The sequence below is a fragment of the Podarcis liolepis genome, assembly GCF_965112155.1.
Source record: "Podarcis liolepis genome assembly, chromosome: 9".
Lineage (NCBI taxonomy): Eukaryota > Metazoa > Chordata > Lepidosauria > Squamata > Lacertidae > Podarcis > Podarcis liolepis.
The window spans coordinates 71,719,013-71,738,452 of NC_139564.1; the positions used below are offsets into that span (position 1 = coordinate 71,719,013).

The following is a 19,440-nucleotide window of genomic DNA, read 5'->3' on the forward strand; positions in this document are numbered from 1 at the left end:
CCACTCCATTTGGAAGGGAGTTTCTTGTATGCCCATTCTCCACATATCCACCACAACCATCGGGTCTGAGGTTTTTGGTATGTGGAGTGCATAAGGCGAAATATCACAAGAGGTATAGAGTTCACAGTGCAGTATGTTAGATTGCCTTTCTTCTGTCACAGTTATGTTCCATACCACTTTCCATGCATGAATAAAAGGAAGTGCACAGGGCAAGGTATTCCGAGTTCGATAGGTAGTACCGTGTGCCCAGGTATTCTTAATATAATCCCAAGTATAGGGACAATGAGAAGAGCCTATCATGGTAGAATCAGCTGCATCTGATGATTTATGTACACAGAATTCCCCTTGTACAGGTATAACTCGTAATGGTTTAGTTGAGTTCCATCCGGGGAAATTCTGTACTTCTGTTTGGTGTAGCATTTCGCTTACCATACCAATGGCATTTAATGGTATTGGTAATAGTGATAGCATAAATATTAGTCCCAATATAATTCCCCCAGTGACAGGAATGGGGAACCACCAAGACCAAAACATATATCCCAAGGATCCCCAATGTGTAATATCTCTGATAATTGTTCCACAAGGGGGCAGTCAATCAATTGTATAAGAGAATCTTCCCTTTCACAGCCGCTGGTTCAGACGCTCCTCAAGCTTCAGGCGTGCGCAGGTCAGCCAGCTTCCAGGTTTGTGGCTGCAGCAGGCCGGTCGTCTAATGTTGCCCGTGACCTAGCCCGTTCCCCGTAGGGCTAGGTACAGGGGTTTTTTGGAGAGAGTCAGTTTTAAAGGATTAGAGGGGTCACCTTTGCACGTCCAACTGCCTTCGGACTTCTTCAAACGGGAGTGATGAATCCAGGGGGTCACCTCAGCTACCTTCACCGCTGTTGGAGTAGAGAGCAAAACGGTGTAAGGTCCACGCCACTTAGGTGCAAGTGGATCACGTTTCCACTCTTTCACCCATATGCTATGCCAGCCTGGAGCTGATGAATCGGCACGGCAATGCTGCACGGCGTGCGCTCGAGGGCCCACCTGTTAAGATAAAAAACAAAACAAAACAAACAAACACGGGAGAGAGACAAAAACACGGGAGAGAGATTGCACTTGTCCCTGTGTCACATGTTCTCCTATTTGTTTGAGGTCAGTTGGAATATCCTGAACAAAGGAGGGCGGCCTCCCATACAGGAGCTCAAAAGGTGACAACTTAAGTCTTTTTGTGGGTGTGCACCGAACACGAAACAGTGTTATGGGTAACACGTCTACCCTCCTGAGACTTTAGACATATTAGTGGGCTTCTGGCATGCCCTGCAGATACCTTGCACAAGCGTCTGGCGATAGGTGGTAAGCCTGGCCAGGTGAATTGCATTGTTTGGATCCCAATTAGGATCTTCCAAGGGAAAGTTGTCCTGGAGATGACGGTCAATATTATAAATATTTCCCACTCTGGCCTGCTCACGCAAATATATCTGTGCCTTTTCAATTATGTCTCTCCTTTCCTCAGTGGTGAAGAGAGTATTCAGGAGCTGGCGACAACCTGTCCAAGTAGGACTATGAGTATTTACTATTGAAGTTCACCAAGTCCATCATAGCCTGAGGTTTTTCTGCGAAAGATGGGGTGTTTTCCAATTCATCAGATCCGTAGTTGTGAATGGAATATACTGGAGGGGCTACTACGTGACCTTTTTCTTCGCTTTGCTCTAGGGACCTCAAATCATAGGGGATGGTATTTGTCCCAAGGCGTTCTTTTAGCAGCTTTATATGCCCGGCTGTATTGCTTGCTGACCGATTAAGGTCTCCCTGTAACTTCTGTAATAATTCTCTAGGACTTGGATGTACAGGGGTTTGGGGTGGGCAATTAGTTGTTCCACTAAAGGAGACTGTAGATGGAGTTCTACTGGGACTCACAGGTGGAATAACCACTTCTGCTTGGGCTTCATTATAGGACTCCAATGCCTCCTGAAGATATTTTTCATAATCTATCAAGGAATCAAGTTCTGTGACTCCACCCCCATTATTCATTCCACTTTCTTGCCTTGGGGTTACAACTGGTGGAGGGTTTGGATTAGGCTCCCTTCGATGTGGAGCATAGGGTGGAAGCACCTCTTCCTCTGGTCCCTCAAAAATAGGTTTGAGTTTATTTGGCAAGATTCCTTTCCTAGCTTCGGCTTTTACAGCCAATAATTTGCATCGTTGGACTTTGCATTCCCTTATCCATGGAGGATTTTTATTTAATGTGCTCAGCCAAGAATCTATATATGAAAATTGTTCTGGGCACCCTCCAGTTTCTTTGGCGATGTTAGACCAAAGTTTGCTTACTAAATTTATATCAAAGGTTCCTTGAGATGGCCATCCAATATTTTGTTTTGGCCATTCTAGTTCACATAACGTTCTCAAGCGTTCTGGCGTCATTTTGACTCCATATGCCCCTGAGAAGGCTTTCTTAAAATTATTTAACATACATTCAAAAGGTGTATTTCCCCCCTTTGAACCCCCAACTCCCATTGTATGGCCCTGTGAAGTATCCACTCAGTCACTCACACACACACCTTACTGGGAAACGAAGTAGTACTCACTCCACACTTAGGTCAGCTACACATTGTACTTTCTCACACATGCAATGCGCCAGATACTTCACCACACACTACCTCCCATTCTTCCCTTTTCCCTACACCAGATCACCATCTGATGTACCCAGCCACCTAGCGTACTCAGTTCCCCTTTACTGAGACGCAGAAGTTTGATCAGGACTTCTCTTCCTCCCAATTAATTGGAGGGCCAAAACCCCTTAGTGCACTTACCCTTAGCTGGTTCCCTGTTTATTTCTCTGGTCCCCCCCGGTCCGTCGCCGTCAGTGGGCAGGGTATCAGACAGACGAGACTGCTGCGTTCCCCTGGAAAAATTTTTCCAGTGCGCGCTGGGTAGGCACAGTTGTCCTCTCTCTTGTACCCCGCTCAGTGAGGCGAAGGGGCTGCGTTCCAGCAGACCACTTATCCGAGTCGCAGGCACCATAAAATGTAGCACCCTGCTTGTGGTTAACGCTTAGCTGGAATGAAATATTCAACGCAGCAACAGAGAAATTAAAATAATTATTTGTCAGACAAATAAATAAGAGGCACAGTGGTATATGGTTACCAAGCTCTGGCCTGCCTCCTGCCATTATGGCCAGCACTTATATTCCCTTAATCCACCCCCCCTTTGTTCCTCCTGTGGCTGCCTCTGTCCCATCAGCCTGGTTGAAATTCCTATTGGCTGATTGGTATAACCAATCACAAAAATACACTCATATCCTCCTGTCCTTATATGGAACACAAAGAGCTATATATTGTTACATCTATAAATGACAAATAAGTATTAATATATCTTACATGTGTCTCAACAAGGAATCTTAATTACCAGCTCACCTCTTGCCCCCCTTGCCCTATTGCCTTCTAAAACAAATGGTTAATAATTTTAAATTTTTATCTTGAACAGATGTCAGAGACCTCGGGTTCATATTCTCATGCATCATCAATGAAATATCTCCTTTTGGAGGTCTTTAAACAAAGGTCTGACAGCCATTTGTCATAAGTGCTCGATTGGCGTCTTCTTGTCTGACAGGGGGCTGGGCTGGCTGACTTAATTTCAGGATAAATCTAGCATTTCTTAAATCCTTTGCATAATTACATTTAAGCCAGCATATTTCATACATTATCATAGATAGCTTTTTAGAAGGATAAACTTCCTAAAAGTAACAAGGAAGGAACAGTTTACAGCCTCAAAATAAAATAGGAAAAAAAACCTTTTCCCCTGTTTACACTTCCCCCCCTTCTCCAGCCGGTTTGTTTTCCATGTGCTCTTGGCCTTTTGACCTTAGGCTCAAGTTTAAGGCACATGGTTTTATTTTACTGTTTACCAAACTCTTAATTATGTAGGGTCTGTGTAACCTTGGTCTTCAGCCTGTAATTCCAGCTTTTACGACTTTGAGAATTGTTTTCTGCTATCAATCAAAGGGGGGGGGCCCTTGTCTAGGAGGAAAAACATTGCCAAGGCTCTCTGAACAGCTGGTCTGCCTGGCATGAAACTTTTGAAAGTCTAAGCCCATTTACCTGATCAAGATATAAGCCAATATATGCCTTGATTAAAAATGCAGTCTATATTCAGATGCCACAGTTTATCTGCATGCAGCCTTCAAATTTTTAAGTGTACACTTAAATATCTTCCAAAACACCTTGTGAAGCTTTCACAACTGGCTTGCTTATCTCATGATAAGGAACAATCATAGCAGTGTGGCAGCCACACACAAAGCTTTCATAACTTTTTGGATGTAATATTATAATGTCCTAAGTGTAGCCATTTGCCTGTCTCTCAGGACCATAAGTGATATGGGGGAATCTATGGTCTTTGGTTAAAAGCAGCTATGGAGGATGGAAGAATTTGAATCAGGGCTGTAACCCTTTTTCTAGCATTGTTTTCCTGATTTAAGTTGCCCCTTTCCACAAGCTGCTATTAGCTGTGGAGATGGAAAAGACTGCTCCATTGTCCCTTCTTTTGACTTGCAGCTCCTGGTCGGGAGGTGTTTAAGTCAGGGAAACAGTGCTGGGGAAAGCTTACAATTCCTGGCCTGCCCCAATCCAAATTCTCCTGCCCCTCACAGCTGCTTTCACCCAAAGAAAAAGATACTGGGAGACTGAGTTGCAAACCTCCCACATCACATGTAGTTTGACCTACATTAAGGTCTGAATAACTGACTGACATCGCATTATTTATATCATTCCATTTATGAATGACTTCGTATAAAATACTTTGAGGCTATTTAAAACATCAGTAAAAATAATTAACTATAGAAAATCAATGATAATATAAGGCTGATAGAATTGGTTTCTGTTTTGTTAGCTGCGGCTAAGATAGTTTAGTTGGAAGTGGAAGGACTCAAATGTTCTTGTAGTATAGGAATGGTCAGTGAAAGGTATTCAGTTGGCCATTATGAATCAACTGACTGATCTAAAAGGAAGGAAGGAAGGAAGGAAGGAAGGAAGGAAGGAAGGAAGGAAGGAGGAAGGAAGGAAGGAAGGAAGGAAGGAAGGAAGGAAGGAAGGAAGGAGTGGCAGACGTGATCTACTAGAGAGAGGGAACTGTTTTACCAACTATTGGAATCTCAACTATGGTAATGTGAGACTAGAAGGGTATTTATTCATATAGCATATAAAAATTCTACATATTTTATACTTAGTTTTAAGCTATCAGGGGATGCCATAAATTTAGAGATTTTGTATCTGTCTGGAAATGATCCTTATTTTATCTGGTCAAACTGTTCTTTTATTTTGGAAAGATTCTATGTTTGAATCACTGCTTATCTCTCTCTCTCTCTCTCTCTCTCTCTCTCTCTCTCACACACACATATGAGAGAGAATATTGTACATTCTGTGTTCTGTATTGTAATCTATATCATTCTTTTTTTTTTGAAATCATTCTATCATTCATATATACACACACACACACACACACACACACACACACACAGTGGTACCTCTACTTACAAACGCAATCCATTTCAGGGTGCCGTTTGCACCCCGAAAAGTCCGTAAGTAGAGTGTCACTACTGTGCATGCGTGAAGCACGATAGAGCGCTTCTGCGCATGTGCGAAGCACACAGATTGGTTCTGCGCACAGCGAACCCAGAAGTAAACACTTCCGGGTCTGCCGCGTTCGTAACCTGAAAAGCCGCAATGTGAAGCAAACGTAACACGAGGTATGACTTTACTTGATGACACAGTGAATCTTAGTTTTGGATTTGAAACTCTTACATATGAATGACAAGAGTCTCAAACCCAAAACCAAGATTCACTGTATCATCAAGTAATGAGCATGCATGTATGAACGAGTCATGGGTGTCTGCGTTGTTTGTTTTTTACTCCCCTTTGTGTAATTTTGACTGTGTGTTGGAGATTTTTTGTTTTAACTGTGTAATGATTAGCGGTTTGGGTGGTTCAACGGCATACTTTTTCTTTCACCACCCCATAATCTTCTTTTTCCTCCTCTTCCAGGGGAAAGTCAGAAGTGTGATCACTGCTGTTAATAGTGCACAACTTCTTATAAACAACAATGCTTCGTTTGTTATTGTTCAGGTAAGTTTTAATGTTTTATTTTAAAAAAAAAACAACCCACACGTAGTGCATTGTATTTGGAATTCTTATGTGTGTAACTTAATGTTTCTATTTCTTTTTTCCTTTCCAAAAGGAAACTAAAAAGTATATGGATACTATAATTGGTTACTTTGAGCAGTACGCTGAATGGGTGAAGGAATCGGTAAGATATCTCCCCAACCTCACTTCTTGGGCAATGGCCATTTAGAGAACTTCCCTTTTGGGGGGGGGGAAGGGAAATTAAACGTATTGGTGTATCAACACTGCTACTAGAAACAACAGAGTAAATTAGAACATAACATTAATTATCCTACCAAATATGATTAATTCAAATTGGGTATCAGAATCATATGTGTATCTTTCCAGCTTAATACAAAATGTTTCTTCTTGGGAATGTTCTGTATCTAATGTTCAGCACTTGAATTCTTTTTCTGATCTCTTGTAGATTGCTATGGAAGTGGCACCTTGTAAGCCCATTGCCAATGTGGTCGATACTGCTATAGATATATTTCTATGCAGCTATATAACAGATTCTGTGGTAAGAATATTTTGCATTCTTCAAAAAAAAAATTGTGAAGGAGGGAGGGTTAAATCTTTTTATTTCTCTGCTGAGACAGCTTATGCTAAGACTAGAGCATAAAGGTAGACTTGGGTAATAAGAAAGGTACATGTGCATTACACAGTAACTTCCAAAGAGTTGCAGTTCACATGTCTTTCGGGAATTTGGAAATCACATGACCGGAAAGTAATCTTGAGAAACAGCTTGTTGCGTGTTGAGGTTCCCAAGCCACCCCAATAAAACACAATTCACACAGAATTTTTGTTTAAGGTTTTTGGCATAATTTTGGCCACAACTTTATTAAAATACAAAAAATGCAAGTGGTTGCTTAGGCATTGGTTGCGACTATCTGGGGACAGACTGACATTCACACACCTGCAAAAGTCAGAAAGGGAAAGCATTTTGGGGAGAAAGATGGAGCTGGGTACCATGCCCTCTTGTTGTTGTTGTTTAGTCATTTAGTTGTGTCCGACTCTTTGTGACCCCATGGACCAGAGCACGCCAGGCACACCATGCCCTCACCTCTCCCCAAATGGCCCTAGCCCCTTGAAAGGGGTTCGGACAAAAGCATGGCAAGCCCCTGGATTCCTTTAATGGAATACCCTTGTAGCAGCAGCAGCAGCATTGGAGGGGCAGGCACAGCCAATCCATGCCCCTCCACCAACCAATTCATAAAACCAATGCCTAACCGCAACCTTACAAGTTGTGACCATTTGCTACACAGTAGGCAAAAACCAAATGGCACCAGCCAATCAGCCAAATGGACAAAATTCCTACCAGGTCCCTGCCCCAAAAGCAGACGACCCCATGGCAGGCATAGCAAGGTCAATGCGAACAACCCTAAATATGGGGCGGGAGGTTAGGTGGATAATCTGATGCGCTCAGTGAAAAGAGGAAGCTCAACACTGCGCGCAGGGAATTTAAGAGTTCTTGGCTGTCAATCACAAAATGGCAACATCAACTTCTCCCCAACGACAAGGGGAGCCCAATCGCAGTGGTGGCCAGCTACCTTCACCCACCCAGCAACAGTGGGGATGTTTTGATAGACCCCACCGCAACAGGTGCTCTCCATGAAGGAGAACACACTTTGTCGATACAAGATTTGAAATTGCCGCTGAAAAGCCAAGCCAATTGACAAACTGAAATGGAGTGTTCGGCCATTTTTTGCCATCAGATATCTGTGGTTAACTCTCTCCTGACCCTATTCTCAAAAAACTATTAAGCTGAAACCTCAGTTTTTAGAGGAATTATGCACACAAACGGACCTGATGAATCGGACCAAAGTATTTTGCTTCCAGTGGTGGCCAGACAGATGATTCTTAGAAGCTTGCAAGGAGAGCACAAAAGCACAAACCGCAGATATGCTTCTTCCATGTGGATGGGAAGGCATAAGGCAATGTGCATTTTATGAAATAGCACTTCCATCTTTCTCAACTATCTGCTGATTAATTTCATTGAGTGGCCTGGAATTTTAGTGCAAGGGGAGATAGCATGCATAATTTTATAGGAGCCTTGATAACCCCGAGGAAAGACAGGATATAAATCTCATAACTAACTAACTAAATAAATAAATAAATAAATAAGCCCTTACAATTTCATCTTCGTTCATCTCTTTCTCTTTTTATAAAAGCTAAAAAGTCCCAAAAGTTTGAGCTTTAACTTGGGTTTTCCATTTGCCCAGTCTGGAGACATACGTTTGGAGCTAATCATTTTATCAAGCAGCTTATAATGAAATTTACAGTATTTAAATGCAATGGAAAACTTTCTTTTGTTGACTTACAGAAAGACATTTTGGATGTATTCCTGAACAGTGGCAGCGTTCACTGATTACTTTTTCCTGAAATGGCAACATCTGCATTTTCTAGTTGCCTTGAGAAATGCAGAAGTTGTATATTTGTGTGAGGGGGGAAAATTGGCAAAAGACACAGAAAGGAATAAGCTAAATGTTCCTCAGAAATTTCATGCAATTACTGCTACTAATTGAGGGATAGGCCTGGTTAATTTAGGATAGGCCTGGATTTTTCACGCATAACTGGGCGAACAAGTTCAGACTGTCTCCTGTTCTGTTGAAAGCAAAGTGGAAAACCACCTTTTTAACAGCTGGAACTAGTTGGGCTGGTCTGTGTAATCATTAAATTATTATTTCTTGTATAAACAATATTTCCTGACCCAGAAAATTGCACTAAGATACCAAGGAATTTACTCCACTGCAAGCAGGGATAAAGCTACATCTGTTGTTCTTTACAGAAGGAGGAAAGCCTGGCTAGGATATTAATCTTCTGAGGCTTACACATACATTGCGGTTTGTCGTAGGCTGGTTGGAATAAAGCAATGTGCTTGTGTGGTTTATTTATTTTTTTAAGTTGTTGTAAGGGTTTCACATGCATTCCATGTTCATCCCAGGGTAGCGCTAGACTGATGGCACACTCCGGTTGAGTTTAGCTTGGCTTACAAGTATATTTTGGTTTGGCTGCTTACGTTATGGAGGGTGAGGTGTTTCCCTGGTTTATTTACTTTCTGTAAAAACTGAGCATTTGCCAGCACAGGGCTTGCAGTAGCATCCTGGTGCCTACCACTCAAACACAACACAGCAGGCAGGGCCTCAGACATTTGGGCGCCTGAGGCAGAAGGTCCCGTCTCCAACCACACAATGTGTGTGCCGGGGGAATCTCCGCAAGAGCTTCCCTTGAAGGAAAAGCCCTTGCAAAGACTCACCACCGCCAGGCAAGCAAAGGGCAAGCTTCACAAGGGCTTCTGGAATTGCTCTTGCGTTTCTGCCGCCTGAGGTGGCTGCTTCAGTCTGCCCAACTTGTGGTCCGGCTCTGCAGTGCAGGAGCCCTTCTGCATATACTGTTGGGCTATAGAGCTTGACAACTGCCCTCCAGCTCAGCGCAGCACAGCTTGCCATGAAGGTCAGCCCGCTTTTCTGAGGAGAATAACCAGAGGCCTGTTAAACACTGAGCAGGCTCACAGTACATGGCCAATGGCTCACATTTAGCTTAAAGGTAAAGGGACCCCTGACAATTAAGTCCAGTCGTGAACGACTCTGGGGTTGCGGCGCTCATCTCGCTTTACTGGCCGAGGGAGCCGGCGTTTGTACACAGACAGTTTTTCCAGGTCATGTGGCCAGCATGACTAAGCAGCTTCTGGTGAACCAGAGCAGTGCACGGAAACGCCGTTTACCTCCCCCCCCCCCCGGAGCAGTACCTATTTATCTACTTGCACTGGTATGCTTTCGAACTGCTAGGTTGGCAGGAGCAGGGACTGAGGAATGGGAGCTCACCCCGTCGTGGGGATTCGAACTGCTGACCTTTCGATCGGCAAGCCCAAGCGGCACAGTGATTTAACCCACAGCACCACCCGCGACTCGCATTTAGCTTGCTCGGTTGCAAATTATGAGGCCCAGTATATGGGCTGTTCCAGTGAATGTGGGAAGCTTCCCTATACTGAGGCCGATCATTGGTCCAGCTACCTCTGTCAGCCACACTGGCTGGATACTTTTCCAGCCTTAACCTGAGGTTGAAACTTTGAACAGCACATTCCGTTACTCCATTGTTGCTGCGCATAGTAGCTACTGTCGTAGCCCCACAGCTGACTGGTGCTCTGAAGATGGTTAACTGTTGTTTAGGATCTTAAACCACCATTTAAAGTTGATTTCATGCCAGAGCAAAACTTAACTATGGTAAAAAAAACCTTGGTTCCAGCACACTGTTTAATGCGGGAGGAAAATTCAGTCAGAGGGCACTTGCTTTCCAAAACAGTCCAATATTGCTACAATTCCACATTTGTTAGGAGCCATGGCTGTTGTCGTCCTTACCTCACTAATGCTGACGGGGTTTGATGTTGTGTTTTAATCTTGTTATCTGAGATGCCTTGATCTCAAGTGACAGAGCATTTGTGGACAGTCCCAAGCAGCTTGTACAAAAGTGGCAAAGAGTTGAACTCTTTCCATTCATCCATTTTATATCAATCCCAGTTGAAATTTGTTGTAGTTGATGGTTCTACAGACTAGCAGGGTCCAATTTAAAAGAGGCAACATCACATCTACACTGCCTCTTGTTCCACCCCCCTTCTGAGTTGGGAAGAACTTTGTAGGAAATCCTAGAAAATGTGTGAGAAGGAATATGGATAACTGAGAATATATTAAGTGCCTCAATGTTGTTTCTTGTCTTCCCTAGAATGCCTTCTGGTTTGGTTTGGGGGGCTGTTCAGTATTTCTAATCCCTGCCATCATTTGTGCTGTGAAACTAGCCAAATTCTACCGCCGGATGGATACAGAAGATGTTTACGATGAGTAAGTAAGCAGAATGCTCACAATGGAAGACCACAGAAATGCAAGAAAGCACTTTATGTGAAATATGTTTATAGTTTCCTTTTCTGATTGCGCATAGTACTGCGAATCAGAGTGTCTCAGAGCAACTCAAAGGAACAGGTTGCATGGAATTCATTAGTTATCTGGGGCCACTGACGTTTACAGGAGTTTTACAGTTTCAGGGGGCAAGTAGCTGCCCATTTAAATTTCAACAGCATATGAGTGGAAATGGAGGCAGTGAAAAGAGGAGGGAGGAATGCGAGAAACTTAGGCAAAAAGTAGTGAATTTGAGTCGGTGCAAGGATTTCTGCTTGCACAATAAGGCTTCCCTACTCATTCTTCTCTCCACATGCACCTTACCAGATCCATTACAAAGGGCTGGGGAACCCCTAGAACAGATTTGGGGGCGAGGGCAAGGAGAATGTTCTGTTGCACAAGTAGAAATCCTTGCACTAATGGAATGTTCACTTATTGCTCCGTTGGAGTCTACCCAGTGTTATATAGCTTTCATTTAATTCAGCAGCAGTGATTTGCTCCCTAGACAATCCTAGTCTGCAGAGAGAACTGAAAAATCTGAAGGACCCTTTTTCCCTCACAGTACAACATTTCCCTGGGTATGCCAAGAACACAGATTATATATATATATATATATATATATATATGTATATATATATATATATATTAGAATGCAGAGGTTTTTATATATTTGGTAGGTGGGTATTTTCTGCAATGCTTACTCCCCAGGCTTCAGCTTTGTCATGTATAGTGCACAGACACACAGTAAACAGAGAGAGACAACTGGTATGGGAGGGTTTGCCTGGTACAGAGCTCTGGAAATAGCGGTTCTTCCGGATAACTCAAGACAGTTGAGGGTTTGAGGTGTAGACAGGTCCTGTGAATTCAGGATTAAACCTTTAGAGAATAACCCGCACTTAAAACATTCCATAATGCAATAGATTGGAAACTTTGTGGTAGCTATGAACTTAAAACATATTATGTCTGATCTCATATTTTCCTTTGCTTTTGTCGTGTGTAGTTATTCTGCTTTCCCTAACCAGTCTTCTATTCTTCCATTTGCAGTTCCTCTGTCTCAGGGACTTGGCATTTTACTTTATGATAGCTATTTTTACTTATTTTTCACTTGTCTTCACTTTTACCTTTTTAAAAAAACAAAACCATTTTCCCGTAAGTCTGTCCAGTGCCTTTTCCTCATTTGTTTGTTTTTATTGTGTAGATCACTTTGACATTATACTTTTGCTACAATAGCAGTGAAAAAACAACAGGGAAATACTGCAAAGCCAAATATTTATCACGTACCATTACTTATTAACACACATGATAACTACTTCTTTTTTATATTTTGTAGTGTTGAAACTATGCCCATGAAAAAGTAAGAGATTTTAATTGATATTATAGCATGTAAAGTGGGAGGGTCTTTTTTTTTAATTCGTAGATGTTACATATTTGATATATATTGTATTTATTTTCTACATTTTTTGGCATATTGCTCACGATACCTATCACAAATAGCTTCATGCGGATCATGTTGAAGTAGAGCTTTCTGTAGAATTAATTCCATGTACATGACATACCGTACATTCCTTGGTATTCTACAGGCTCCGCTATGGACATGACTAGTTAACACTGTTTTTTTAAAAAAATATATATACTAAGGTGTTTTAGTTGTCTTATAATCTTCTGTTTTTGTTGGCTATTCTCAGCTGCTTTAGGCAAAGATTTTGGAAGGGCAACTAATACCATTTAAAACAAACACCTTGTTAATTTTTTTAATTATCATCTTTGTAACCATAGTGTGTATGGAGTTGCATCTTATCATTAACACAGTCCTTTCTTGGTATATTTATTTTATTACAGTTTGGAAAATGGTAATAATGGTTATCATAAAGAGCATTTATATGGTATACACAATCCAATTCTGACAAGGTAAACCAATTTGAAACTGCCTGCCTTTTAAGCACTCTTAATATATCGTGTATTAATCACTCACTCCTTTTTTTCTGCACATTTTGAAACCACTTTTTGTTTTGCATGATTTCTCATTGCTTAGCTCTCTCTTTCAATATATGCCTTATATCACATTATATGCTGGCTTGGTTTAAAAGAAACTATGGTTAATGTGAACAAGCAGTGTACTGGTGCACAAAAAAATCCTAGCCAGACTTTGATATGTCGTGTTATCTGAGCCCAAACAATCGGTGACAATTGAGGTTTCTTATTCAATTACCAATCATGGTTTGCTTGGGGAAAACAAACCACAAACATGGTTGCAGATGACACACAGAGGCGGAGCAAGGTGGGGGCAGCCTGCCCCGCGTGACATCCCTGAGGGTGACAAAATCCTGGCGGGTCCAATCGCGCTGTATTGCACCCCCGTCCGGGCCATCACCCCAGATGGCGTCCCCTGGTCGGGCGCGATTAGCCCTCCCCCTGGGTCGGGAGTTGCGGGCAGGCGGTTAAAGCAAATGCAAATAAATGTGAGTCTGGTCACATAAAATTGCACTTCAAGAAAGCACTTGACCTGCTGAAGGTTGTGGTAGCATCTGTGTGAAAGTGGCAGAAATTGATTTGGGGGTGTTTTCATCTTGCAGAGTTCTCCTTTTTACTGATGAAATCAGGAGTGCTCTATCAGGCTCCTAAATATAATATCCTGGTTGTACACACACACACACACACACACACACACACACACACAGCCTCTTGATGCCAAGAAAAAAGCACACCAAGAACTCCGGCCAATGTAAGTTTCAACATTGGCCTGAGTTCTTGGTGTGCTTTTTTCTTGGTATATTTAATAACAAGCCTCCTGATGCCCCATTGGTAGTAGCATTTAACTTGCATAAATGTTGGTGTACCTTGAGAGACAAATGACACAACAAAATTGTGTAGAAGGTTATCAATTCAGCGTGATTTAATTATTTGAAATATACTGAGAAGCAAAACGCCAACTTTGAAAACACTTAGCTTTAAAAATATCGGTGAAAATTGATCTAACTGAAAAGCGGGCACCTTATTGTCTTTTCCCTCTCCAAACCTAAAACTTGAATAGGAGTGGTACCTGAGACAGAGTTTGAAAAACCCAGCCTGAACTGCTTTACCCTGCTTCTTAGTGTGACAGTCTAGTCGTCTCCACTTTGTTTCCTGCTTGGCCACGCTCCTCCTATGCTTTTTCACTTCCCACTACTGCTTTTAGTTGATTAAAAGGGGCTTTGTCTTCTTGCTATTAAAAAAAGAGACTAAGGTCTAGATCTCCCAGTGGATTTTCTGACTGCAAATGCATGTGCTACTTGTGGTGAACGTTAACGACCTGTTTGTATTTTTCAGACCTAACTTAGCAATTATAACAGAATTGCCTAAGAATTTATATCTAGCAGCCATTGAAAGGGTGGAGTAGGAAAGGGTTGGTGATCTGAAGAGCTTTCAGAAAAAGCAGAGAATTCTTATTTTGCTTTCTTTATAAAAACAACCACCCACAATTTTCTCCATTCATTCACTTTTCTATACTGAAGTTGCCCCAAACAGTTTCATATGTCTCTCTTTCTCTTTCTCTTTCTCTTTCTCTTTCTCTTTCTCTTTCTCTTTCTCATGTGTATAGCTCTGTGGAACAGTGGTAGTGCATACTGGAAATGTGATGGGTAAGTGTCATTGATTATTTATCTGCTAAAATATTAGCCCATTTTAAAAGAGCAGCTTAGCTCATTTGACCTAGCAAGTATGGCCCCTCATGGAATTAACAGTTGCGTGTTTAGTCCTTTAAACCTCCCCCTTAAATAAATTCAGACAAGACTCGAATTTTGGTTTGGTTTTTGGCCGAATTTAGGCCACAACTTTATTGATTACAACAAGTGAGTGGTTGCATAGGCTCTGGTTCGACTAGCTCCCTGCCATACAGGTAGCGCTGACCGAGGGCACCAGCATAGGTCAGCCAAGGGTGAACACCTGGATAAGCGGAAAGCTGGGAACAGGCTAACTCTGCCACCCAAATGCCCCCCTGGACTCAGGCACGGGCACAACCCCCTCTCAGGGGTTGACCAAACCATCGAGTCCCTGGATTCCTTTAACGGAATACCCTTCACATAGGGATGGCGAGAGCGTTCTCCCATCCCTATCACCTGAACCAGAGCCTATCCGCAACCTTACAAGTTGTGACGATTTGCTACGCGGCAGGCGAAACCCAAATGGCAACAGCCAATCAGCCAAGTGGGGAAATTCCTGCCGTGCCCCTGTCCCAACAACAGATGACACACGACGGCATAGCAAGGTCAAGCGCACAGCCCTTAATATAGGGAGAGGTGGGCGGGTGTTCCGATACACGCACCGAAAGAGGAAGCTCTGGGTCACGTGCATAGGTATATATAGGTCCCTTGATCCATTTAGCCTGCGTCCCATTGGCCTGATTGAACCCTGCATCAAGGGACCTTCCAATTGGATGTTGTGGCTATCCAAACGTACCACCCACAACACAGGGTTAGGTTGCCAGGTCTCACCGCAACACGTGCCCTCTTTAAGGGAGGACCCGATTTGTCAAATGTGACCCTTTAGATCATGAGTCCTGTGGCACCAAGGGCTCTTTTCCGAGGGTCCGCAGAGCCCATGTCTGAACTGACCCCTAGTTCTCCAAAGGTCACTGCATCCTATTTCCGCTCTCTTGTAAATGTGGTGGTTAGGGGCATATTCTGACTTGTCTCTTGTGGCTTCATTTTCAGCCCCGGGAAATAATCCTGCAAGTAGCTGCTCTGGGAAGCACCTTTCGCGTCAATGCTGAATTCCAAATTCTGAGCCATCTTGTCTGGGGCCTGCCTAGTAAACTAATGTTGAATGGAAAGAGAACTGTGCAATCGTATGCCATGAAATGCCAAGCCACACGGCATCTATTTGTGTGTGTGTGTGGATTACCATTAACACATGGAATTAGTGGCTTCCATTCTTGTTTTCTAATACCATTTTTCCACTGGAGTTTCTGTCTCTCGTCACATAATATATTTATTTATTGTAAACAGACTGGTCTCTGGTTTATATTCGTTTCTGTGGGCTGCTGTTTTTCTTCGGATTCACTGCCCAGTCAAAATTAACTCGGTTCTTGTTATCATGTCCAGAGATGTTAATACCATGTATAAAATATGTGTTTACATGAAGAATACAACCTGTGTACAGACACTTTTTTGTATCTGTGTTTTTTACAGCTGTATCGCAGCAGATTTTTTAATACTTTTTGTTATACTTCACAAGCAACCTGTTCAGCATGACCAGTGTTTCCTCGGTTCTGTTGGGTGGCTGAATTTGACTGTGAAACGTATGGAAACCTGCAGTATATTTTGTGTCGTCTTCAGAAAAGTGAATGCAATTTGGCAGATTATTCTTCCCTATTTCTGAATTACCAATTAACGTACGGTGTCATGATGACCAGAAGCATATTGTTTTCCTGCAAGCGGTAAGCTTAAAAAAAAAACAAAAAACAAATTCTGCAGAAATGTGCAATGGGAAGATACTACAATTTTTTATTTGTGACCTGAATCATCATAGCAAGGAGTAAGAAAAGTGGAAAGGGCCTGTTCAGACCTTCAGCAAATTTCCTAGAGGGTGTGTGTGAAGGATGCCAAACTGCACACTTATTGGCCTATGTTGCTCTAACCCAGGCTTTCTCAACCTCGGCCCTCCAGATGTTTTGAGACTACAATTCCCATCATCCCTGACCACTGGTCCTGGTAGCTAGGGATCATGGGAGTTGTAGGCCAAAAGCATCTGGAGGGCCGAGATTGAGGAAGCCTGCTGTAACACCTAAATGTTGTGCGTACATCCCTAGCTATACATGCCTAATATGCATAATCATTATTTTTGTACATACTTTTTTGAGAGAGAAAGCTTGTACTGAGCATATATGCATAGGGATGGCACACTTATTGACCTCATGTAGATGTTACGGTGTTGTGGAGATGAAATGGCTGTGGGGCATAATCCCGCTTTGCAGCTGCTTCAGCCAATTTGCCAAAGGTGTGACTAGGCCTAAAGTTAATACACTATGGCCCTGATGAGGTGTTCATAGGTTTAACTTGTAAACCATGTTATATATATAATAAAGAATTGGCTATATTTTGCTAAATAGGTGTAAAGTGTTGAGAATATATATGAAAGCTGTTGCACCCCACTGTCCTTTTGCTTACGTGTAAAAGTTGTGAATAGGATTGATCTGCACAGAAAAGCTGCCAAGAGCTATCTATCTGATGATAACTAAAAGCTATGTGAGGAAATATGGGCTGGTGGGGGCATGGCTTTTATGCCAATAAATTGGAGAGGGCTTTTTATCTTTTAAGGCAGTGATGGCCAAACTTGGCCTCCAGCTGTTTTTGGACTACAGCTCCCATCATCCCTAGCTAACAGGACCAGTGGTCAGGGATGATGGGAATTGGAGTCCCAAAACAGCTGGAGGGCCAAGTTTGGCCATCACTGTTTTGAGGCAAAGTCAGCACTGCGGAATATGGTGGGTCTTCTAAAGTTACACATGACTTGCTGATTTTATTAGACGGTCTCCGTTCATTTGGAAACCCTTTTGGTAGAATTTCTTGTAAAGATAATTTCTGGCAATCTTAGAATTGCTTAATTGCATGATGATGGCACATTGTTTGCCCAGTCTGCACACTTGGGACTAAATGCATTATTGTGCTGTGCCTCGTGCAGAATTGGTGCTTTTCCCCCCATATCTCAGTGGTGGGAAAATGACGCACATGAAGCACCCCTCAAACTGAATGGGAATTGGTATTATATAGGGAATAAATTACGTTTTTCACTAGGGAAACTGATTATTTCTACTAGGCAATGAGTAGAATGCTGTACTTAAAGTATGTAAGTATTATATCTCAATATCTGACATTCCAAGTTGTAGATTTTAATAAGTTCCTATTTTTAATTTGATAATGTCCTCAAATCATTTAAATAAAATACCTTGATTAACGTTTGTGTAATTTTTAAATGCAAGAAGCTAGCGCATTGCATTAAAATCGCCTCTGACCAGAGGTAAAATGGATTTCTGCCTCTGTCCAAAAGGGAGTCATTTAATTTGGAATTATTTGATTTTGGCCTACAGGTGAACCTAGTGCATTTTAAATAAAGAACTGAGGTGCATTTTGTAGTAACTGGTAAATTGAGAAACAACTTGTGTAGCACCCTGCTTGTGGTTAACGCTTAGCTGGAATGAAATATTCAACGCAGCAACAGAGAATTTAAAATAATTATTTATTTGTCAGACAAATAAATGAGAGGCACAGTGGTATATGGTTACCAAGCTCTGGCCTGGCCTCCTGCCATTATGGCCAGCACTTATATTCCCTTAATCCAGCCCCCTTTGCTCCTCCTTGGGCTGCCTCTGTCCAATCAGCCTGGTTGGATTTCCTATTGGCTGATTGCTATAACCAATCACAAAAAGATACACCCATATCCTTCTGTCCTTATAAGGAACACAAACAGCTATATATTGTTACATCTATAAATGACAAATAAGTAGTAATATATCTTACATGTGTCTCAACAAGGAATCTTAATTACCAGCTCACCTCTTGCCCTCCCTGCCCTATTGCCTTCTAAAACAAATGGTTAATCTTAAATTTTTATCTTAAACATATGTCAAGGATCTTGAGTTTCACATCAACATTGAAAGATATCCTTCATTTGAAGGTTTCTAAACAAATGTCTGACAGCTAATATATCAGGACAGCATTTGATGGCGTCTTCTTGTCTGGCAGGGGGCTGGACTGGTGGCTGACTTAATTCCAGGATAAATACAACTCTTCTAGCATTTGTTAAATCCTTTGCATAATTACATTTAAGCCAATATATTTAAGCTAATATATTTCATACATTATCATAGGTAACCTTTTAAAAGGAATAAGGCCTTTTTAAAGTAGAGAGAGAAAGAAAAAAAAGAACTCAGTTTAAAACAGTTTCAGAAGAAGGCTCTTCAGTTTACATCCCCCCCCTTCAGCAAGCTGCTTTTCCCATTATCTGTTTAAGGAAGAAACAGCTTTAAAAAGACTTCCCAGCTAGATGCTTTAAAAAGACTTCCCAAAAAGCCTCTCTTTCTCTGTCAGCTAGATGTTTTTTCTCCCATTTGCCTCTGGCCTTAGAAAATACAGCTCAAGGTTTAAAAGAGGCCCATGGTATCATTTTACTATTTGCCCATTCCTAATTATATTTATCTCTGCCTTTTTTTATCTTCCGTAACATGTAGGGTCAGTGTCATTACTCAGTCTGTAATTTCAGCTTTTACGACTTTGAGAATTGCTTTCTGCTATCAATCAAAAGGGGCCCCTTGTCTAGGAAAACAGTGCCAGTGTTTTCTTAAGCAGCTAGCCTTCTTGCCTGGCATGAATACTTTTGAAAATCTACTTTTGAAAATCTAAGCCCTCTTTAATATACAAGTCCTGATCAAACATTAATAAAAT

The 19,440-nt window shown here is 41.9% G+C and overlaps 1 protein-coding gene across 3 annotated transcripts in view; it reads left to right on the forward strand.

Moving 5' to 3' along the window:
* PROM1 (prominin 1) overlaps nt 1–17,953 on the forward strand; it is a 127,089-nt gene extending 109,136 nt beyond the window's left edge. For 2 of the 3 annotated variants that reach the window (XM_083460436.1, XM_083460437.1), the window contains 6 exons: nt 6,018–6,098; nt 6,211–6,279; nt 6,562–6,654; nt 10,854–10,969; nt 14,601–14,640; nt 15,712–17,953. In XM_083460436.1, the coding sequence (XP_083316562.1) occupies nt 6,018–6,098; nt 6,211–6,279; nt 6,562–6,654; nt 10,854–10,969; nt 14,601–14,619 (378 nt within the window). In that variant the 3' untranslated portion in view covers nt 14,620–14,640; nt 15,712–17,953. Of the gene's footprint in view, nt 1–6,017; nt 6,099–6,210; nt 6,280–6,561; nt 6,655–10,853; nt 10,970–12,353; nt 12,378–12,862; nt 12,932–14,600; nt 14,641–15,711 lie in introns of all 3 variants that reach the window. The other variant, XM_083460435.1, reaches the window with a different exon arrangement.
* Nucleotides 17,954–19,440: the final 1,487 nt, after the last annotated feature.